Genomic DNA, 21,858 nt, shown 5'->3' with positions numbered 1-21,858 from the left:
TTAAATAATAAATAAAGCTTGAGAGCGATGCAATATAGATGAAATGTAGAATTTGAGAGCGGAGAAATAATAATACCGGTGGAGAGTGGTAAACTGCAGAAAGGACACCGGCCCTTTAAGAGAAGCTGTACACTGCTGGAAGCTGAGCTGGAAGCAGGTGATGTTGTAGCTGGAAACAGGTGAGTCCAGAATGGATCGGAGAGTCAGGCTACACCGCAGATGGAATGCTGGTGCGGGTCTCTATAGCAGAAGTCTGGAGACAGGAGCTGGAACCTGGAAGACATTCACAGAAGAGAGACAAACTGGAACTAGGTTTGACAACCAAAGCACTGACGCCTTCCTTGCTCAGGCACAACCTATTTATACCTGCAGCAAGGAAGGCATTGGCTAGGCAATTATGCAAATTAATAATACTGACAACGGATTGGTAGGAAAGATCAGCTGACAGAATCCAAGATGGCTGCGCCCATGCAGACACTTGGAGGGAAGTTTGGATTGTAATCCATGTGGTCTGGAAAACAGTAATGGCGGCGCCGGCCACCGGAGACAGGAGACGCCAGGCTGACAGATGCACATCCAACCACGCGGACACAGCGGAGGCCGCGGCTGACGTAATCGCCACTCTGAATGCAGAAGCTCAGGGACGGCGGCGGAGGCCGCGGGAGACGCCATGCCAGATGTATAAGGCGTTACTGTGACTGCGTCCAGAGAGACAGGCGAGGATGCGGGAATGTGCACATCAGGATGACAGATGGGATCCGGTCCTGGAGCGCTGAGCCAGCCTTAGGAGGCATCTGATAGGTAAGAAATGGCGTCCAGATACCCGGATCGTGACACCCAGGTAGCTTCTCAACCTAAGAAGACACCGTATTATCAGGCGCAGTCCTTTCGGCCCCATAAGGGCAAGCGGGCAAAAGGCGCCTCATTTCTGCCCCGTGGCAGAGGGAGAGGAAAAAGGCTGCAACAAACAGCCAGTTCCCAGGAACAAAAGCCCTCTCCCGCCTCCGCAAAGTCCTCAGCATGACGCTGGGGCTTTACAAGCGGACTCAGGCACGGTGGGGGCCCGTCTCAAGAAGTTCAGTGCGCAGTGGGCCCACTCGCAAGTGGACCCCTGGATCCTTCAGGTGGTATCTCAGGGGTACAAATTGGAATTCGAGACGTCTCCCCCTCGCCGTTTTCTAAAGTCTGCTTTACCGACGTCTCCAAGTATTGGAAGCCATTCACAAGCTGTATTCCCAGCAGGTGATAATCAAGATACCCCTCCTACAACAGGGAAAGGGGTACTATTCCACACTATTTGTGGTACCGAAGCCGGACGGCTCGGTGAGACCAATTTTAAACCTAAAATCCTTGAACACTTACATACAAAGGTTCAAATTCAAGATGGAGTCACTCAGAGCAGTGATTGCAAACCTGGAAGAAGGGGACTATATGGTGTCTCTGGACATCAAAGATGCTTACCTACATGTCCCAATTTACCCTTCTCACCAAGGGTACCTCAGGTTTGTGGTACAGAACTGTCACTATCAGTTTCAGACGCTGCCGTTTGGATTGTCCACGGCACCCCGGGTCTTTACCAAGGTAATGGCCGAAATGATGATACTCCTTCGAAGGAAGGGAGTTTTAGTTATCCCTTACTTGGACGATCTCCTGATAAGGGCAAGATCCAGGGAACAGTTGGAAGTCGGAGTAGCACTATCTCAGATAGTGCTGCGCCAGCACGGTTGGATTCTCAATATTCCAAAATCGCAGCTGATCCCGACGACACGACTTCTATTCCTAGGGATGATACTGGACACAGTCCAGAAAAAGGTGTTTCTCCCGGAGGAGAAAGCCAGGGAGTTATCCGAACTAGTCAGAAATCTCCTAAAACCAGACCAAGTCTCAGTGCATCAATGCACAAGGGTCCTGGGAAAGATGGTGGCTTCTTACGAAGCAATCCTATTCGGCAGATTCCACGCAAGAACCTTCCAGTGGGATCTGCTAGACAAATGGTCCGGGTCGCATCTTCAGATGCATCAGCGGATAATCTTGTCACCAAGGACAAGGGTGTCTCTCCTGTGGTGGTTGCAGAGTGCTCATCTTCTAGAGGGCCGCAGATTCGGCATTCAGGACTGGGTCCTGGTGACCACGGATGCCAGCCTGAGAGGCTGGGGAGCAGTCACACAGGGAAGACATTTCCAGGGCTTGTGGTCAAGCCTGGAGACATCACTTCACATAAATATCCTGGAGCTAAGGGCCATCTACAATGCTCTAAGCCTAGCAAGACCTCTGCTTCAAGGTCAGCCGGTGCTGATCCAGTCAGACAACATCACGGCAGTCGCCCACGTAAACAGACAGGGCGGCACAAGAAGCAGGAGGGCAATGACAGAAGTTGCAAGGATTCTTCGCTGGGCGGAAAATCATGTGATAGCACTGTCAGCAGTGTTCATTCCGGGAGTGGATAACTGGGAAGCAGACTTCCTCAGCAGACACGACCTCCACCCGGGGGAGTGGGGACTTCACCCAGAAGTCTTCCACATGATTGTGAACCGTTGGGAAAAACCAAAGGTGGACATGATGGCGTCCCGCCTCAACAAAAAACTAGACAGGTATTGCGCCAGGTCAAGGGACCCTCAGGCAATAGCTGTGGACGCTCTGGTAACACCGTGGGTGTACCAGTCAGTGTATGTGTTCCCTCCTCTGCCTCTCATACCCAAGGTACTGAGAATCATAAGAAGGAGAGGAGTAAGGACTATACTCGTGGCTCCGGATTGGCCAAGAAGGACTTGGTACCCGTAACTTCAAGAGATGCTCACAGAGGACCCGTGGCCTCTACCTCTAAGAAAGGACCTGCTCCAGCAGGGACCCTGTCTGTTCCAAGACTTACCGCGGCTGCGTTTGACGGCATGGCGGTTGAACGCCGGATCCTGAAGGAAAAAGGCATTCCGGATGAAGTCATCCCTACCCTGATCAAAGCCAGGAAGGATGTAACTGTGCAGCATTATCACCGTATTTGGCGTAAATATGTTGCGTGGTGCGAGGCCAGGAAGGCCCCTACAGAGGAATTTCAACTGGGTCGTTTCCTGCATTTCCTGCAAACAGGACTGTCTATGGGCCTAAAATTAGGGTCCATTAAGGTTCAAATTTCGGCCCTGTCGATTTTCTTCCAGAAAGAACTGGCTTCAGTTCCTGAAGTTCAGACGTTTGTCAAGGGGGTACTACATATACAGCCTCCTTTTGTGCCTCCAGTGGCACCTTGGGATCTCAATGTAGTTTTGGGGTTCCTAAAATCACATTGGTTTGAACCACTCTCCACTGTGGACTTAAAATATCTCGCATGGAAAGTGGTGATGCTGTTAGCCCTGGCTTCAGCCTGGCGTGTCTCAGAATTGGCGGCTTTATCCTATAAAAGTCCTTACCTAATTTTTCATACGGACAGGACAGAATTGAGGACTCGTCCTCAATTTCTCCCTAAGGTGGTTTCAGCGTTTCACTTGAACCAGCCTATTGTGGTACCTGCGGCTACTAGGGACTTGGAGGACTCCAAGTTGCTGGACGTAGTCAGGGCCCTGAAAATATATGTTTCCAGGACGGCTGGAGTCAGAAAATCTGACTCGCTGTTTATCCTGTATGCACCCAACAAGCTGGGTGCTCCTGCTTCTAAGCAGACTATTCCTCGTTGGATTTGTAGTACAATTCAGCTTGCACATTCTGTGGCAGGCCTGCCACAGCCAAAATCTGTAAAAGCCCATTCCACAAGGAAGGTGGGCTCATCTTGGGCGGCTGCCCGAGGGGTCTCGGCTTTACAACTTTGCCGAGCAGCTACTTGGTCAGGGGCAAACACGTTTGCTAAATTCTACAAATTTGATACCCTGGCTGAGGAGGACCTGGAGTTCTCTCATTCGGTGCTGCAGAGTCATCCGCAATCTCCCGCCCGTTTGGGAGCTTTGGTATAATCCCCATGGTCCTTACGGAGTTCCCAGCATCCACTAGGACGTCAGAGAAAATAAGAATTTACTTACCGATAATTCTATTTCTCGTAGTCCGTAGTGGATGCTGGGCGCCCATCCCAAGTGCGGATTGTCTGCAATACTTGTACATAGTTATTGTTACAAAAATCGGGTTATTATTGTTGTGAGCCATCTTTTCAGAGGCTCCTCTGTTATCATGCTGTTAACTGGGTTCAGATCACAGGTTGTACGGTGTGATTGGTGTGGCTGGTATGAGTCTTACCCGGGATTCAAAATCCTTCCTTATTGTGTACGCTCGTCCGGGCACAGTATCCTAACTGAGGCTTGGAGGAGGGTCATAAGGGGAGGAGCCAGTGCACACCAGGTAGTCCTAAAGCTTTTACTTTTGTGCCCAGTCTCCTGCGGAGCCGCTATTCCCCATGGTCCTTACGGAGTTCCCAGCATCCACTACGGACTACGAGAAATAGAATTATCGGTAAGTAAATTCTTATTATTACACAGATATGTAAAACTTCTAAATTTACATGTACTCTGAAAACCGTAGATATATCTGATGAGCAGTATCCACAGAAAAAATGTTGGAACAATGTGTTGAATATTAACTCAGTGCAAATGAAAGTTTGTAACACTGTTTAAAAATTGTAACATTATATATCCATGCTTAATGAATTGTATCACTTGAAGGAAGTAACTCAATGGCAAAGATTAGCTACAGGTGCAGAGGCAACATGCACACTACAGCTTGTAAAGACATATAAATCCCGACAAAAAATGATAGCAATTAGTGCTGTATAATTATCTGTCCTGGGGCTATAGACACCGAGCGTCCTCGGTGAAGTCCGCTACAGCTCACTAATTGTTTAAACGGTGAAAGAAAGAAATGAGCTGAGTAGCTCTAGCAGAGGCTGCTGTATATTTACCGGCGTCTTTGAAGTGGTTTAGCCAGGAACTTCAGGTAGTCTCCCAAGGGCTGAGGAGAATCCTTTAATGTCCACTTATAAAAGGTAGCCAGTGTTGGTAATCAGAAGTGCTGCTGACTGGGTAAATGAGCCGTGCAGTGGCTGTGGCCAGAAAAGCCGTGTGCTGGCTGTTTACACGGAGAAACCCTTTGTAGCTGTGGGTACCGTGATACAGCGTTGACCGCAGTCGTCCTTAATTGCCGGGAGAACCCTCTGCTGGCTGTAGGCGCCGTGCAATGGCGCTGGCCGGAGCCGCCGTTGTATGCAGGGATTTTCAGCAATGGGATAGCAGCCACTGGAAGTGTGAGTTGGAGTGCCAGATGGTAACGTGAGCCGGAGCAGCATACAGAGGGTTCTTAGAGGGCAAATTAATAATACTGACAACGGATTGGTAGGAAAGATCAGCTGACAGAATCCAAGATGGCTGCGCCCATGCAGACACTTGGAGGGAAGTTTGGATTGTAATCCATGTGGTCTGGAAAACAGTAATGGCGGCGCCGGCCACCGGAGACAGGAGACGCCAGGCTGACAGATGCACATCCAACCACGCGGACACAGCGGAGGCCGCGGCTGACGTAATCGCCACTCTGAATGCAGAAGCTCAGGGACGGCGGCGGAGGCCGCGGGAGACGCCATGCCAGATGTATAAGGCGTTACTGTGACTGCGTCCAGAGAGACAGGCGAGGATGCGGGAATGTGCACATCAGGATGACAGATGGGATCCGGTCCTGGAGCGCTGAGCCAGCCTTAGGAGGCATCTGATAGGTAAGAAATGGCGTCCAGATACCCGGATCGTGACACCCAGGTAGCTTCTCAACCTAAGAAGACACCGTATTATCAGGCGCAGTCCTTTCGGCCCCATAAGGGCAAGCGGGCAAAAGGCGCCTCATTTCTGCCCCGTGGCAGAGGGAGAGGAAAAAGGCTGCAACAAACAGCCAGTTCCCAGGAACAAAAGCCCTCTCCCGCCTCCGCAAAGTCCTCAGCATGACGCTGGGGCTTTACAAGCGGACTCAGGCACGGTGGGGGCCCGTCTCAAGAAGTTCAGTGCGCAGTGGGCCCACTCGCAAGTGGACCCCTGGATCCTTCAGGTGGTATCTCAGGGGTACAAATTGGAATTCGAGACGTCTCCCCCTCGCCGTTTTCTAAAGTCTGCTTTACCGACGTCTCCAAGTATTGGAAGCCATTCACAAGCTGTATTCCCAGCAGGTGATAATCAAGATACCCCTCCTACAACAGGGAAAGGGGTACTATTCCACACTATTTGTGGTACCGAAGCCGGACGGCTCGGTGAGACCAATTTTAAACCTAAAATCCTTGAACACTTACATACAAAGGTTCAAATTCAAGATGGAGTCACTCAGAGCAGTGATTGCAAACCTGGAAGAAGGGGACTATATGGTGTCTCTGGACATCAAAGATGCTTACCTACATGTCCCAATTTACCCTTCTCACCAAGGGTACCTCAGGTTTGTGGTACAGAACTGTCACTATCAGTTTCAGACGCTGCCGTTTGGATTGTCCACGGCACCCCGGGTCTTTACCAAGGTAATGGCCGAAATGATGATACTCCTTCGAAGGAAGGGAGTTTTAGTTATCCCTTACTTGGACGATCTCCTGATAAGGGCAAGATCCAGGGAACAGTTGGAAGTCGGAGTAGCACTATCTCAGATAGTGCTGCGCCAGCACGGTTGGATTCTCAATATTCCAAAATCGCAGCTGATCCCGACGACACGACTTCTATTCCTAGGGATGATACTGGACACAGTCCAGAAAAAGGTGTTTCTCCCGGAGGAGAAAGCCAGGGAGTTATCCGAACTAGTCAGAAATCTCCTAAAACCAGACCAAGTCTCAGTGCATCAATGCACAAGGGTCCTGGGAAAGATGGTGGCTTCTTACGAAGCAATCCTATTCGGCAGATTCCACGCAAGAACCTTCCAGTGGGATCTGCTAGACAAATGGTCCGGGTCGCATCTTCAGATGCATCAGCGGATAATCTTGTCACCAAGGACAAGGGTGTCTCTCCTGTGGTGGTTGCAGAGTGCTCATCTTCTAGAGGGCCGCAGATTCGGCATTCAGGACTGGGTCCTGGTGACCACGGATGCCAGCCTGAGAGGCTGGGGAGCAGTCACACAGGGAAGACATTTCCAGGGCTTGTGGTCAAGCCTGGAGACATCACTTCACATAAATATCCTGGAGCTAAGGGCCATCTACAATGCTCTAAGCCTAGCAAGACCTCTGCTTCAAGGTCAGCCGGTGCTGATCCAGTCAGACAACATCACGGCAGTCGCCCACGTAAACAGACAGGGCGGCACAAGAAGCAGGAGGGCAATGACAGAAGTTGCAAGGATTCTTCGCTGGGCGGAAAATCATGTGATAGCACTGTCAGCAGTGTTCATTCCGGGAGTGGATAACTGGGAAGCAGACTTCCTCAGCAGACACGACCTCCACCCGGGGGAGTGGGGACTTCACCCAGAAGTCTTCCACATGATTGTGAACCGTTGGGAAAAACCAAAGGTGGACATGATGGCGTCCCGCCTCAACAAAAAACTAGACAGGTATTGCGCCAGGTCAAGGGACCCTCAGGCAATAGCTGTGGACGCTCTGGTAACACCGTGGGTGTACCAGTCAGTGTATGTGTTCCCTCCTCTGCCTCTCATACCCAAGGTACTGAGAATCATAAGAAGGAGAGGAGTAAGGACTATACTCGTGGCTCCGGATTGGCCAAGAAGGACTTGGTACCCGGAACTTCAAGAGATGCTCACAGAGGACCCGTGGCCTCTACCTCTAAGAAAGGACCTGCTCCAGCAGGGACCCTGTCTGTTCCAAGACTTACCGCGGCTGCGTTTGACGGCATGGCGGTTGAACGCCGGATCCTGAAGGAAAAAGGCATTCCGGATGAAGTCATCCCTACCCTGATCAAAGCCAGGAAGGATGTAACTGTGCAGCATTATCACCGTATTTGGCGTAAATATGTTGCGTGGTGCGAGGCCAGGAAGGCCCCTACAGAGGAATTTCAACTGGGTCGTTTCCTGCATTTCCTGCAAACAGGACTGTCTATGGGCCTAAAATTAGGGTCCATTAAGGTTCAAATTTCGGCCCTGTCGATTTTCTTCCAGAAAGAACTGGCTTCAGTTCCTGAAGTTCAGACGTTTGTCAAGGGGGTACTACATATACAGCCTCCTTTTGTGCCTCCAGTGGCACCTTGGGATCTCAATGTAGTTTTGGGGTTCCTAAAATCACATTGGTTTGAACCACTCTCCACTGTGGACTTAAAATATCTCGCATGGAAAGTGGTGATGCTGTTAGCCCTGGCTTCAGCCTGGCGTGTCTCAGAATTGGCGGCTTTATCCTATAAAAGTCCTTACCTAATTTTTCATACGGACAGGACAGAATTGAGGACTCGTCCTCAATTTCTCCCTAAGGTGGTTTCAGCGTTTCACTTGAACCAGCCTATTGTGGTACCTGCGGCTACTAGGGACTTGGAGGACTCCAAGTTGCTGGACGTAGTCAGGGCCCTGAAAATATATGTTTCCAGGACGGCTGGAGTCAGAAAATCTGACTCGCTGTTTATCCTGTATGCACCCAACAAGCTGGGTGCTCCTGCTTCTAAGCAGACTATTCCTCGTTGGATTTGTAGTACAATTCAGCTTGCACATTCTGTGGCAGGCCTGCCACAGCCAAAATCTGTAAAAGCCCATTCCACAAGGAAGGTGGGCTCATCTTGGGCGGCTGCCCGAGGGGTCTCGGCTTTACAACTTTGCCGAGCAGCTACTTGGTCAGGGGCAAACACGTTTGCTAAATTCTACAAATTTGATACCCTGGCTGAGGAGGACCTGGAGTTCTCTCATTCGGTGCTGCAGAGTCATCCGCAATCTCCCGCCCGTTTGGGAGCTTTGGTATAATCCCCATGGTCCTTACGGAGTTCCCAGCATCCACTAGGACGTCAGAGAAAATAAGAATTTACTTACCGATAATTCTATTTCTCGTAGTCCGTAGTGGATGCTGGGCGCCCATCCCAAGTGCGGATTGTCTGCAATACTTGTACATAGTTATTGTTACAAAAATCGGGTTATTATTGTTGTGAGCCATCTTTTCAGAGGCTCCTCTGTTATCATGCTGTTAACTGGGTTCAGATCACAGGTTGTACGGTGTGATTGGTGTGGCTGGTATGAGTCTTACCCGGGATTCAAAATCCTTCCTTATTGTGTACGCTCGTCCGGGCACAGTATCCTAACTGAGGCTTGGAGGAGGGTCATAGGGGGAGGAGCCAGTGCACACCAGGTAGTCCTAAAGCTTTTACTTTTGTGCCCAGTCTCCTGCGGAGCCGCTATTCCCCATGGTCCTTACGGAGTTCCCAGCATCCACTACGGACTACGAGAAATAGAATTATCGGTAAGTAAATTCTTATTATTACACAGATATGTAAAACTTCTAAATTTACATGTACTCTGAAAACCGTAGATATATCTGATGAGCAGTATCCACAGAAAAAATGTTGGAACAATGTGTTGAATATTAACTCAGTGCAAATGAAAGTTTGTAACACTGTTTAAAAATTGTAACATTATATATCCATGCTTAATGAATTGTATCACTTGAAGGAAGTAACTCAATGGCAAAGATTAGCTACAGGTGCAGAGGCAACATGCACACTACAGCTTGTAAAGACATATAAATCCCGACAAAAAATGATAGCAATTAGTGCTGTATAATTATCTGTCCTGGGGCTATAGACACCGAGCGTCCTCTGTGAAGTCCGCTACAGCTCACTAATTGTTTAAACGGTGAAAGAAAGAAATGAGCTGAGTAGCTCTAGCAGAGGCTGCTGTATATTTACCGGCGTCTTTGAAGTGGTTTAGCCAGGAACTTCAGGTAGTCTCCCAAGGGCTGAGGAGAATCCTTTAATGTCCACTTATAAAAGGTAGCCAGTGTTGGTAATCAGAAGTACTGCTGACTGGGTAAATGAGCCGTGCAGTGGCTGTGGCCAGAAAAGCCGTGTGCTGGCTGTTTACACGGAGAAACCCTTGGTAGCTGTGGGTACCGTGATACAGCGTTGACCGCAGTCGTCCTTAATTGCCGGGAGAACCCTCTGCTGGCTGTAGGCGCCGTGCAATGGCGCTGGCCGGAGCCGCCGTTGTATGCAGGGATTTTCAGCAATGGGATAGCAGCCACTGGAAGTGTGAGTTGGAGTGCCAGATGGTAACGTGAGCCGGAGCAGCATACAGAGGGTTCTCCCGGCAATTAAGGACGACTGCGGTCAACGCTGTATCACGGTACCCACAGCTACCAAGGGTTTCTCCGTGTAAACAGCCAGCACACGGCTTTTCTGGCCACAGCCACTGCACGACTCATTTACCCAGTCAGCAGCACTTCTGATTACCAACACTGGCTACCTTTTATAAGTGGACATTAAAGGATTCTCCTCAGCCCTTGGGAGACTACCTGAAGTTCCTGGCTAAACCACTTCAAAGACGCCGGTAAATATACAGCAGCCTCTGCTAGAGCTACTCAGCTCATTTCTTTCTTTCACCGTTTAAACAATTAGTGAGCTGTAGCGGACTTCACCGAGGACGCTCGGTGTCTATAGCCCCAGGACAGATAATTATACAGCACTAATTGCTATCATTTTTTGTCGGGACTTATATGTCTTTACAAGCTGTAGTGTGCATGTTGCCTCTGCACCTGTAGCTAATCTTTGCCATTGAGTTACTTCCTTCAAGTGATACAATTCATTAAGCATGGATGTATAATGTTACAATTTTTAAACAGTGTTACAAACTTTCATTTGCACTGAGTTAATATTCAACACATTGTTCCAACATTTTTTCTGTGGATACTGCTCATCAGATATATCTACGGTTTTCAGAGTACATGTAAATTTAGAAGTTTTACATATCTGTGTAATAGTTTTTTATTGGTGTGTTATTATTTTAATAAATATATTTATATATTTTCTTGTTTGTCAGCTCTCCATAAATTTGGTATACTAACAACACTGTAGGCGCAGCTAATTCTTTCCTTTTTCTTTGTGCATAAACTATCAGAGGCACATACACAGTGCTTCTTTGGCTGCGCCCCACTGTTGTTTGAATCACTTATCAATATTTTTAGGCGCTTCAAGCAGATTCGTTTGTGTTTTTGTTTTTTTCTGCACATGTTATATCTGCTCCACCTGCACTGCACATGGTTTTTACCATTAGATAAAAATGTTGCTGTTGCGTTCAGGTCTTAATTATGCCCTATATTCTGTGTGCGACTGTATCTGCACACGAAATGGCACATTACAGTGTTTTCCTAGAAGTCAGCCACTGACACTGTAACATAGCATTTCATATGCAGTTACAGCCAGATTAAGGGCCATATAGGCCTGGAGCTGAAAATGTTCAAGGGCCTACTGTGAAAAGTGAAGGAGCTGTGATCAGAGCTGTGTGGGTGTGATCAGTGCTGTGTGAGTGTGGCAAGTGCTATGAGGGTGTTTATAGCATACATTATGAACAATGTCAAAATATGTAAAAGTATATAAATTGCATAATTTTGTGAGGGAAACAATTATAATGCTATAATAATTATGAGCCTTTTTTTTGTAGAGGCCTGTAGCTCCAATCGCTCTATTAGTAACCACTTACCTAACGATTTTTTGCCGGCAAAACCGGTCAGAAATTGTATTTTTTTTTCTTAAATGTAATATAGTTTAAAAAGCATTTTTAAAACCATATTTAATTTTTTTTATTTTTTGTTAAATGCTTAGGGGGTGTCTCGCACCACCCCGTGTCCATTAGCCCCCATTATAAAATTACTTGCCATTTCCTTTTTTTTTGCACCACCTCTTCCTCCTGTGGCCAGTATATTTCTTAAAATTATTTTACGCCCCTTCCCCTCCTCCCAGCGCCCTATTACTATTTTATCCGCCACCCCACCGCCATAGGTATTACCCCCCCTCCCCAATATGCAGATTGGTTTGTGTTCCCGGCAACTGCTACTCTCTGCAGCCGCCGGGTACATACAGGGGGAACAGCACTGACTTCTCAGCGGTTGCTGCTCTCTTAGAGCCGGCCCTAACCAATATGATGCCCTAGGCAAGATTTTGGCTGGTGCCCCCCTAGCACCACCGCTGGTTCCGCCTCTGACCTTGCACCTTTTTCCTAGCACCATTACCCCTCACCCATAGCAGTCCTTATTTTGGTGTTTATACCCCCTATATTTTAAATAGGAACAGTTTGCACATTTGTCGAAAACCCAAAAAGGGGTGTGTTTTTGCTGGCAAGGGGCATGGCCACACAATAGTAACCACAATTTTAATTACGCCACATAATACTGCAACTTTATTCACATTTGATCATGCGATAGTGTCCATAATTCATATTACATCCCATAGTAGTATCACTTTTCCTTTTAAACGTTACTCCTCACAGTAGAGCCCCTTATTCACATTACATCACACTGAATTGCTCCTTATTCACATTACACCACACCTTATTGCTCTTTATTCACACTAGACGACACAGTAGTGCCCTTTCTATACGCAATGCCACATAGTAGAGCACCTTATACACATAATGCCACACATTAGTAATGCATTTATACACAATTTCACACAGTAATGCTCCTTACACATATGAGACACATTATTAATGTCCTTATAAACATAATGCACCTTACACATTATGACAACCTTTATTAATGCCCTTTTACACATAATGTCCCTTACACATATGACACACATTATTAATGCCCTTATACGAAAGATTCGCAATATTGCGAAAAGACTTCTCTGTGCAGTTTCTGAGTAGCTCGAGACTTACTCTGCCAGTGCGATCAGTTCAGTGCTTGTCGTTCCTGGTTTGACGTCACAAACACACCCAGCGTTCGCCCAGACACTCCTCCGTTTCTCCAGCCACTCCCGCGTTTTTCCCAGAAACGGTAGCGTTTTTTCACACACACCCATAAAACGGCCAGTTTCCGCCCAGAAACACCCACTTCCTGTCAATCACACTACGATCACCAGAACGAAGAAAAAACCTTGTAATGCCGTGAGTAAAAAACCTAACTGCATAGCAAATTTACTTGGCGCAGTCGCACTGCGGACATTGCGCATGCGCATTAGCGACTAATCGCTCCGTTGCGAGAAAAAAATAACGAGGAGGGAAAAGCACTTGGATGCAGGAGTTGGAATCACAATGCGGGGGTGCAGAGTTTCAGCTGCTGGTCTCCCCTGTGCTGAACAGCAGCAGTGGTACAGGCTGCCCTGCTGCATAGGAAGAAGAGAAAGGAAAGGAAAACTCTCTTCCTCATTCCCGGGCTGTGCTGCTCAGTACTACAGTATGTTCTGGTGCACGTTTCAACTTTTCTCCTCTACAACTGCATGTGGATAGATGAATATATCTTTCTACTATTACTACCTTTATAGTTTGTAAATGTGGTGCAGTTGCTAAGTGACCTGTGTTAAATTTGTTTCACCTGTGACCGCTGTATTAGCGAGGACGCGGTGAAATCATGTTGGACAAGGCAAAAACCGTTGATACGAAAGGTGCTACTAAAGCCTTGTATTTTAATTGTGCCCAATGTAAGTGTAAATTACCCTGTGGACAGGTGGAATCTGGGGTGGTGTTAGCAGACTGTCAAGCCGGGACTGGTGTCGCACAGGTGCCCGCAAATGCTGTATCTGCACTCATGGAGCCGGCACAGGCTCAGGCTCTGGGTTGGTCAGTTTCTGATTTAGTGAAGCTTGTTACACTTCAGTGAGAGGGTCGCGCTAGGGCGATGACTGCGCCATTTTGTCATCTTGAGGTGACATCTTCCCAGTCATGGCTCTGCACCATAAACGGACGGCATCTGGTTTCGAAAAAATATCCTCAACATGAAACACTTTTTCAGTTATCCTCTACTGCACACAGCGTGTAAGCATCTACCTTCTTTCAGAACTCCTGTTGAAGTTTCAGATTCTGCTAAAGGTGAGGAGGAATTTCAGTAGCCTGAAGTTACCCCAGAGGGTGCAGACCTTACTTCATCCTCCGGACAGGGGGTGGAAAATCTCATTGCAGCTGTTCGTCTTTGCCGCAACTGCTCTGCTTAAGATAACACCAAAAGGAAGAGTCAGAGAGTCCATTTATGTGTCGGCAAAAAAAAGTCGTGACCTTCCCTTTATTCTTGGACCTTGACAATCTCATTGAGGAAGCCTGGAAGACACTGGAAAAGAAATGTAAGGTTCTTGCAAATTTGCTTCACTTTAACTGCTCCCAGCTTATCATGTCTCGAAATGGGAACTGCCTCCCAAGGTCAATGCTGCAGTTGCACGATTGTCAAAGCGCACAACACTTCTGGTTCAGGGTTGTGCGTCCTTTAAGGTTCACCTGGATAAAAAATTATAGGGTTGTCTCAAGGCCATTTTTATGGGCTTGGGTGTCATCATCCGTCCATCGTTGGCCTCTGCTTAGGTTGCTTGGGCCATGGAAACTTGGGTAGTTAAACTCATTGAGGGCATTCATGAATGGGCAGAACAACTTCGTGGGGCAGCTGAATATGTATGTGAGGCCATGCAGGATGGTGCACAGGTGGCTTCTCAAGTTTCAGCTATGACTCGTCTGCCCCTGTGGCTCCATGCTTGGTCAGCGGATGCAGAACTCGTTTTCTGACTTTTTGCTCATCCTTATGAGGTGCAGCACAACACAACACAGTCGACTAGAGGTCTTTATTTCCTCGGCCGGGGAATGGCATCGAAGGGCAGATTTTCCCAGAAACAACTGCCGTACAGGTGCTAGTCCTCTGGAAAAGTACCATTGGGTGGAGTCATCTTGAGATGCCTGGGTCCTGGGCATAATTTCCAGAGGTTATGTCATAGATATCAGGGGTCCACCTGCACTGCATTTCTTCACTACCACTTTGCCTCAGTATGCCAAGAAAGGAGTTGCCTTGACACAGGCTATCAATTCTCTCCTGTCAGACAATGTAATCGCTTCGGTACCTCTGGGAGTTTTTCTCCAACCTGTTCCTTATCCAGAAGCTGAAGGCTCCTTCAGGACAATTTTGAATCTCTGTGTCTTGAACACCAACTTGGAAGTCGATCATTTTCTAATGGAATCTCTTCACTCTGTGATACACAGCATGGAGGCCAACAATTTTTTTTAGCTTCCTTGGACATCCGTCCAACAGTACTCATGAGTCTCTACATTGGTGGCTGGTACTCAACCCAGATTGGGTCATTGTGACTATGGACGCAAGTCTGCGGGGTTGGGGAGCAGTGAAATTATATCTGCAGCTTTAAGGCCTCTGGTCACCATCTGAGACAACTCTAACCATCAACATACTGTACATAGCCATCTATCTGGCTCTTGTGAAGGCTCAGTCCGTTTTGGCCGACCGTCTGGTTTGCATTCAGTCAGTCAACGCCAGGGGGCACATAGAGCATGACAGCAATGGCAGAGGTAGCTCAGATCCTGACATGGGTGGAGAACTTTCTTCCAGCGTTATCAGCTGTGTACATTCCGGGAAGCGGACTTCCTTAGCAGGAAAAGCAAATTTAATAAAGCACTTGTTTAAGAACATATTTCTTTAAAGTAATATTACTGTAGATCGATAATATAATGTTAAAATGTTCCTTTCATATATTGAATTGACATTTTAAATAGATGAACAGTTGCATCTGATATGGCACTGGAAATAATGTGTTGTTTCCATTTTATATAGTGGCAACTGTGATAACCCCTGAAACATTGCTGTCCAAAGATCTAGAATAAATTTGCAATCGGATTAAAGTTTTCTATAGAATACAGTCACATTTATAAAATGTAACCCTGAGGAATTACATTCAGGATATAAAATGAACAGGAAACAAATATATACAGTACATACTGTACGCTATATACACAAAAACGAGGAGCACTCTTATGTTTCAGTTTACTAAACAGTATTGGGATTTGGAAACTGAGGGGATCCACTGTTGCTTGACATTGACTCATAGTAACATAGTAACATAGTATCTGAGGTTGAAAAAAGACAATTGTCCATCGAGTTCAACCTATTTGTGGTCTCCTATGCATGATGATTTGACTAAAATTTCTGACTGATGCTGCTGTCAGCCGTTGCATTTTATTCCTATTTATAGTAACTATAATGCATGACTATGCACTATACCCCTGGATATCCTTATCCATTAGGAATTTATCTAACCCATTCTTAAAGGTGTTGACAGATTCCGCCATTACAACTCCCTCGGGCAGGGAATTCCAAACACGTATTGTCCTTACCGTGAAAAAGCCTTTACGCCATATTGTGCGGAATCTCCTCTCCTCTAACCTGAGCGAGTGTCCACGAGTGCTCTGTGTTGATCTAACCAAAAACAGGTCCCGCGCAAGCTCTGTGTATTGTCCCCTTATATATTTGTAGATGTTGATCATATCCCCTCTTAGTCTCCGCTTTTCCAATGTAAACATGCCTAGTCTTTCAAGCCTTTCCTTGTATTCCATCGTCTCCATGTCCTTAATTAGTTTGGTCGCCCTCCTCTGTACCTTTTCAAGCTCCAGGATATCCTTTTTGTAGTACGGTGCCCAGAATTGTACACAGTATTCAAGGTGTGGCCTCACTAGTGATTTATATAATGGGAGTATAATACTCTCATCCCTAGCATCAATACCCCGTTTTATGCATGCTAATATCTTATTAGCCTTCTTTGCTGCAGTCATACTTTGGGTACTACTGCTTAGCTTGCTATCTATGAGGACACCCAAGTCCTTTTCCAGTACAGAATCCCCTAATTTTACCCCATTTAGTAGGTAGGTGTAATTTTTGTTCTTGTTACCACAGTGCATTACCTTACACTTGTCTGTGTTGAAGCGCATTCTCCATTTGGCTGCCCATGCTTCTAATTTAACTAAGTCGTTCTGAAGAGACTCGGCAGCCTCCTCTGTATTTATAGCCTTACACAATTTGGTATCATCTGCAAAAATTGACACCATGCTCTCTAGACCTTCTGTTAGGTCGTTAATGAAAATATTGAACAATAGCGGTCCTAATACTGAGCCTTGCGGCACACCACTTAGCACTTCAGTCCAAGTTGAAAAAGATCCATTAACCACAACGCGCTGCTCCCTATTATCTAACCACTTTTTGACCCAAGTGCATATTGTGCTTCCTAGCCCTGATTCTTGTAGCTTGTAGATAAGTCTCATGTGTGGTACAGTATCGAACGCTTTGGCAAAGTCTAAAAAGATTACATCCACGTCTTTACCCTGATCTAGGTTTGCGCTTACTGTTTCATAAAAGCCAAGTAAGTTGGTTTGACAGGATCTGTCCTTCATAAACCCATGTTGATTCCTTTTAATGACCTTATTGACTTCAAGGAACTTCTGAATACTATATCTTAGAATACCTTCCAATACTTTCCCCACTATAGATGTAAGACTAACTGGTCTATAATTACCTGGTTCAGCTTTACTTCCCTTTTTGAATATAGGCACTACTTCCGCTATACGCCAGTCTTTGGGAACCATACCTGATATAACTGAATCCTTAAAGATCAAAGATAGCGGTTTTGCCAGTTCAGACTGAAGCTCCATTATAACCCTTGGGTGAATACCATCGGGCCCTGGTGATTTATTAATCTTTAAATGTTTTAATCGGTCACAGACTACTTCCTCGCTTAAATAAGTACCTATCAGTGGGATATTCTCATTATTGAGATTGTGTGTCAGTCCCTGAAATGGGTCCTCTCTAGTGAATACTGTTGAAAAAAACTCATTTAGTGTGTCCGCTATGTCATTATCATTTTTGCTTAAGACTCCCAACTTGTCTTTTAAAGGGCCTATACTCTCCTTCTTTAATCTCTTGCTATTAATGTATTTAAATAATTTTTTGGGATTCGCTTTGTTTTCCTTTGCTACTAGTTTTTCAGTTTCTACTTTAGCCGCTCTTATTTCCTTTTTGCAAATTTTGTTACATTCCTTATAGTGCTGAAATGACTCTGCTTCCCCGTCAGATTTGTATTTTTTAAATGCTCGCCTTTTCTTGCCCATAAGTTCCTTAATCTTTTTGTTAAGCCACATCGGTTTATGATTTTTATTCCTTTTTTTGCTACTCATAGGAATAAATTTGAGTGTATTTTTAGCTAGCAGGAATTTTAGTACCTCCCATTTCTCCGTAGTATTTTTTCCTAAAAACAAACCTTCCCATTCAATATCCCTGAAAAATACCCTCATCTTTTCAAAATTTGCTTTGCTAAAGTTTAGAGTCCTAGTTGAGCCAGTATAGGGCTGTTTATGGAAACTGATATTGAATGTGACCATATTGTGGTCGCTGTTTCCTATGGGTTCCCCTACTATAATACCTGATACCAAATCCCCATTGTTTGTTAATACCAGGTCTAAGATTGCATTGTACCTAGTTGGTTCCTCAATTAGTTGGACTAAGTAGTTATCATTAAGTGTGTTTAAAAACATATTGCCCCTAGCAGTATCACATGAATCGTTTTTCCAGTTTATCTCTGGATAGTTAAAATCTCCCATCACTACTATGTCTCCTACTCCTGCTGCTCTTTCAATTTGCTTTAGTAACAATTCCTCATCAGATGCGTTGATACCAGGCGGCCTATAGCATACACCCAATACTAACTTTTTTATTCCTTTTTCCCCGCATGCAATTTCTACCCATAATGTCTCGACAGTGTCTACAGTCCCCTCCTGAATATCTTCCCGTATATCAGGTTTTAAAAACGGCTTTACGTAAAGACACACCCCTCATATTCACAACCATAGTGTTTACTAAATGTTTTGGACTTCTAAACTGAACCCATTATCGATCCCCAAACACCAGTTCCGACCTTAAGCTACAACATTGTTTCCATTGTTAAAAAATATAATTTATTTATTTAATTCATGGGTCCCCTTCAATATTGTATACAGAATAAGGCATTCATTTTGGCTGGTAGTAGAAAATTTGGGAGAACATAAAGTGTGGAGACTACCTAAAATTACATTTACCAGTTTTAGAGGCAATAGTTTGGTTTCAAAGTTGTATAGGAATTTTATTATTTTTTTAAGCAATACCTACTGAAAAAAAGAGCAAATTTTTACTCAGTTCAAGAATAAGAATCATACTGTACATTCATCAACTCACTTGGGAAACAAATTGGCAGTAAATTGTCTATATATATATATATTATTTTCTTTTAGATTGTATACATAGACTACAATCTCTATCATAAGTCTTTTAATAACATTAATTGCATTTAAATCTTCAAGAACAAGTTTTGCTTCTATGTCACATTTAAATACTCTGGAGCTGACTCTGAGGTACAAGTAATGCCATTGTAATTGGACCCACTTTCAGTGACAGGCAGTCCTATGCGAACATATACAGTACCTGTATTCTGGGTCTGACACATATATGTAATCGCACCACCTGTATCTCTGCGGTTGCGAGAGCAGCCATCATCAATAGCACTTACATCTACCCCATGCCTAGTCCATTAGCCATTAGACTGAAAATGTTGTGAATTCTGTGTACTCTCAACTCTGAATGGGTTGCAAGTCTGTTTACACAAAAGAGTTGACATGTCCACTGGATGCTTCTCCCATATGTCAATGCCGAGCTGCCATTGAGAAACAGGATTTGTGAACAGGGGTTTCCAGAGAGGGGGTGGAGCCAAGCATAAGGGGGCGGAGACTGAGGTAGTATGCACTCAGTAATCTGCCTCGGTGCCTTCCAACAGTAATGTTATGTGCAGTATACAAATGGTGGCACTAACGGACTCTTTCAAATTAAGACTCAGGGGCACCTGCAGGCTACTCCAATTATTCACTTTATTATAACCTTTGTCAGTCAGTGTATACCTGACGAATGTTATTATACATTAAAATGTTGGAGTAGCATACAGGCGCCTGTGAGTCTTCATTATGGGGTGACGAAGAGTCCATGAGTGCCACCATATCTATACTGTATACATAGAAACTAAACGTTGATTTAAGCAGTTGCCTCCTGTATTTTATTTGATTCTGAGTGGCAGGCATGTATGAGAGATGTGTGTGTGTGTGTGTGTGTGTGTGTGTGTGTGTGTGTGTGTGTGTGTGTATATACACATATATATATATAATTTTATATACATATATAGATATATAATATGTATATACTGTATATACACTATATATATATATATATATTATATATACATATATATAAACACACACACACACACATGCAATGGTGCGGCACTCATTGCATGTATCTGTTTCTCACTGTGAACTCACTGGCGCAGATATGGTGTAAGCGTGGAGTGCACACACTATATAAATAAATAAATATATATATATATATATATATATATATCTACAGTATCTAGTGTGTGCACCTAGCAGAGCACCTGCTGGGCTCCCTCGCCCAGCCCTCCACCACCGGCAGGTCCCGCAGTTACACTGACCTTGAGGCTGGGGCAGCAGCTACTCTCCACTGTATGCATGTTATGTAGCAACCAGCAGCAGGATCCCGGCGATGAGCGATGGACGTTAGGGACTCAGGACAGACTAGAGTGTATCGCCCGGCCAACACTCCAGCCCAGTAGCCCATAGGAACTACAGCATAGTACCTAGGAGGAGCTGTGCGCTGCGGCGCTTCCGCTGCGGAGGAGGCAGCTGCAGCGTCACTGACGTGACATAGCTCCTCCATCTCTCTGCCTCCTCACCCCTTTCCCCCCAAAAAAACGCTCACCTACGGCGATGCATCGGTTGCAAGGGGTGTTTCTAGGTACTCGGAACCCCCCCTGCGTGCGCTAGTGCGTAATATCCATTCAGCCGTTGTTGCGAAATGACATATGTCCGACACAGGGGATCCAGTCAGGATTCCGACGCCGGAATCCTGATGCTGCTCGGAATGCTGGCATCGGCATTTCAAGTAGGATCACAATCCCGGTGTCGGCATCCCGACAGCCGGGATCCCGAACGAGTGACTGCAGGGACGCCAGAGAGGTTAGCTGGTGGGGTGAGAGTGTGTTAGATTTAGTTTGCAGGAAAGGGGGGGGGGGGATTAGTGTTAGGCACCTTCAGTGAGTGTCAGGGTTAGGCCGGGGAGGTGGGGGGGGGGGTTAGGTTTAGGGGGCGGCACGTGAGTGTTTGGGAGGGAATACTATATACTTACCCTACCCCTGATGGAATTCTAACCATCGGGATACCGCGGCCGGTAGTCTGGCCGCCAGCATCCTGACCGCCGCATTTCAGCCCCAACCCCGACACAGAATTGCTTGTAGATGCTCTAATTTGTGTATGTAAGCTGCGATGGTTGAGCTGTATGCTAAAAATTATTAAATGTGGCAGCTTTCAGTATTGCATGCAATTCGTAATCAGTCCCTCTGTTTAGATAGACTAATTGTTCCCATCATCAAATTATCAATTTATAGTTTATAGCTGAGATTATTGTTTTAAATAGCTACTGTAATTATGTTGTATTTTTAATACCCAGGTGCAGAACCATCACCTGCTCTTTTGGTACCTAGTGCTAAAAGGAAAGTCCGCAAGTCTAGCAAAGAAAAAAATGAAATGAAGGAGAGCAGTATAATGAGTAGTGAAGAAATGGTGCTCAATCGAAAATCTAGGGGGCGTAAACCAAGCATCAAGCAGATATCAGGTATGTTTCTTTAATTACAAGATCAGTGTTTTCTGTTTGAAAGCGTATTTTATATTTATACTGTAACTTCTAATTTATAATTTAGTTTAGAAAACATCTTTTGTTGTGTTCATTCTACATTTATATATATATATATATATATATATATATATACATTGTATATGACGTTTATGCCATGAATCATCTAAACAGGGATTAATGAAATGTTCATTATTTTACATCTTTTCCTGTACATGACATTTGTGTAGCTGCTGTACAGCTTTAGAGGAAAAATCCCATGCTGGGTCCAACTATTTCAGAAAACTTAGTTTACAGTCTTATGCTTTCACATATTTTTTATG

At 45.4% G+C, this 21,858-nt stretch overlaps 1 protein-coding gene across 4 annotated transcripts in view; it reads left to right on the top strand.

Moving 5' to 3' along the window:
- The window catches only part of TNRC18 (trinucleotide repeat containing 18), a 1,076,633-nt gene that overhangs the window by 956,869 nt on the left and 97,906 nt on the right, over positions 1–21,858 (top strand). For all 4 annotated transcript variants that reach the window (XM_063934091.1, XM_063934092.1, XM_063934093.1 and 1 more), the window contains one exon: positions 21,353–21,517. In XM_063934091.1, the coding sequence (XP_063790161.1) occupies positions 21,353–21,517 (165 nt within the window). The remainder of the gene's footprint in view (positions 1–21,352; positions 21,518–21,858) is intronic.

Source organism: Pseudophryne corroboree, chromosome 7 (genome assembly GCF_028390025.1).
Source record: "Pseudophryne corroboree isolate aPseCor3 chromosome 7, aPseCor3.hap2, whole genome shotgun sequence".
NCBI classification, from domain to species: Eukaryota; Metazoa; Chordata; class Amphibia; order Anura; family Myobatrachidae; genus Pseudophryne; species Pseudophryne corroboree.
The sequence above is the reverse complement of the archived record's forward strand: the minus strand, read 5'-3'. Positions and strand labels throughout refer to the sequence as shown.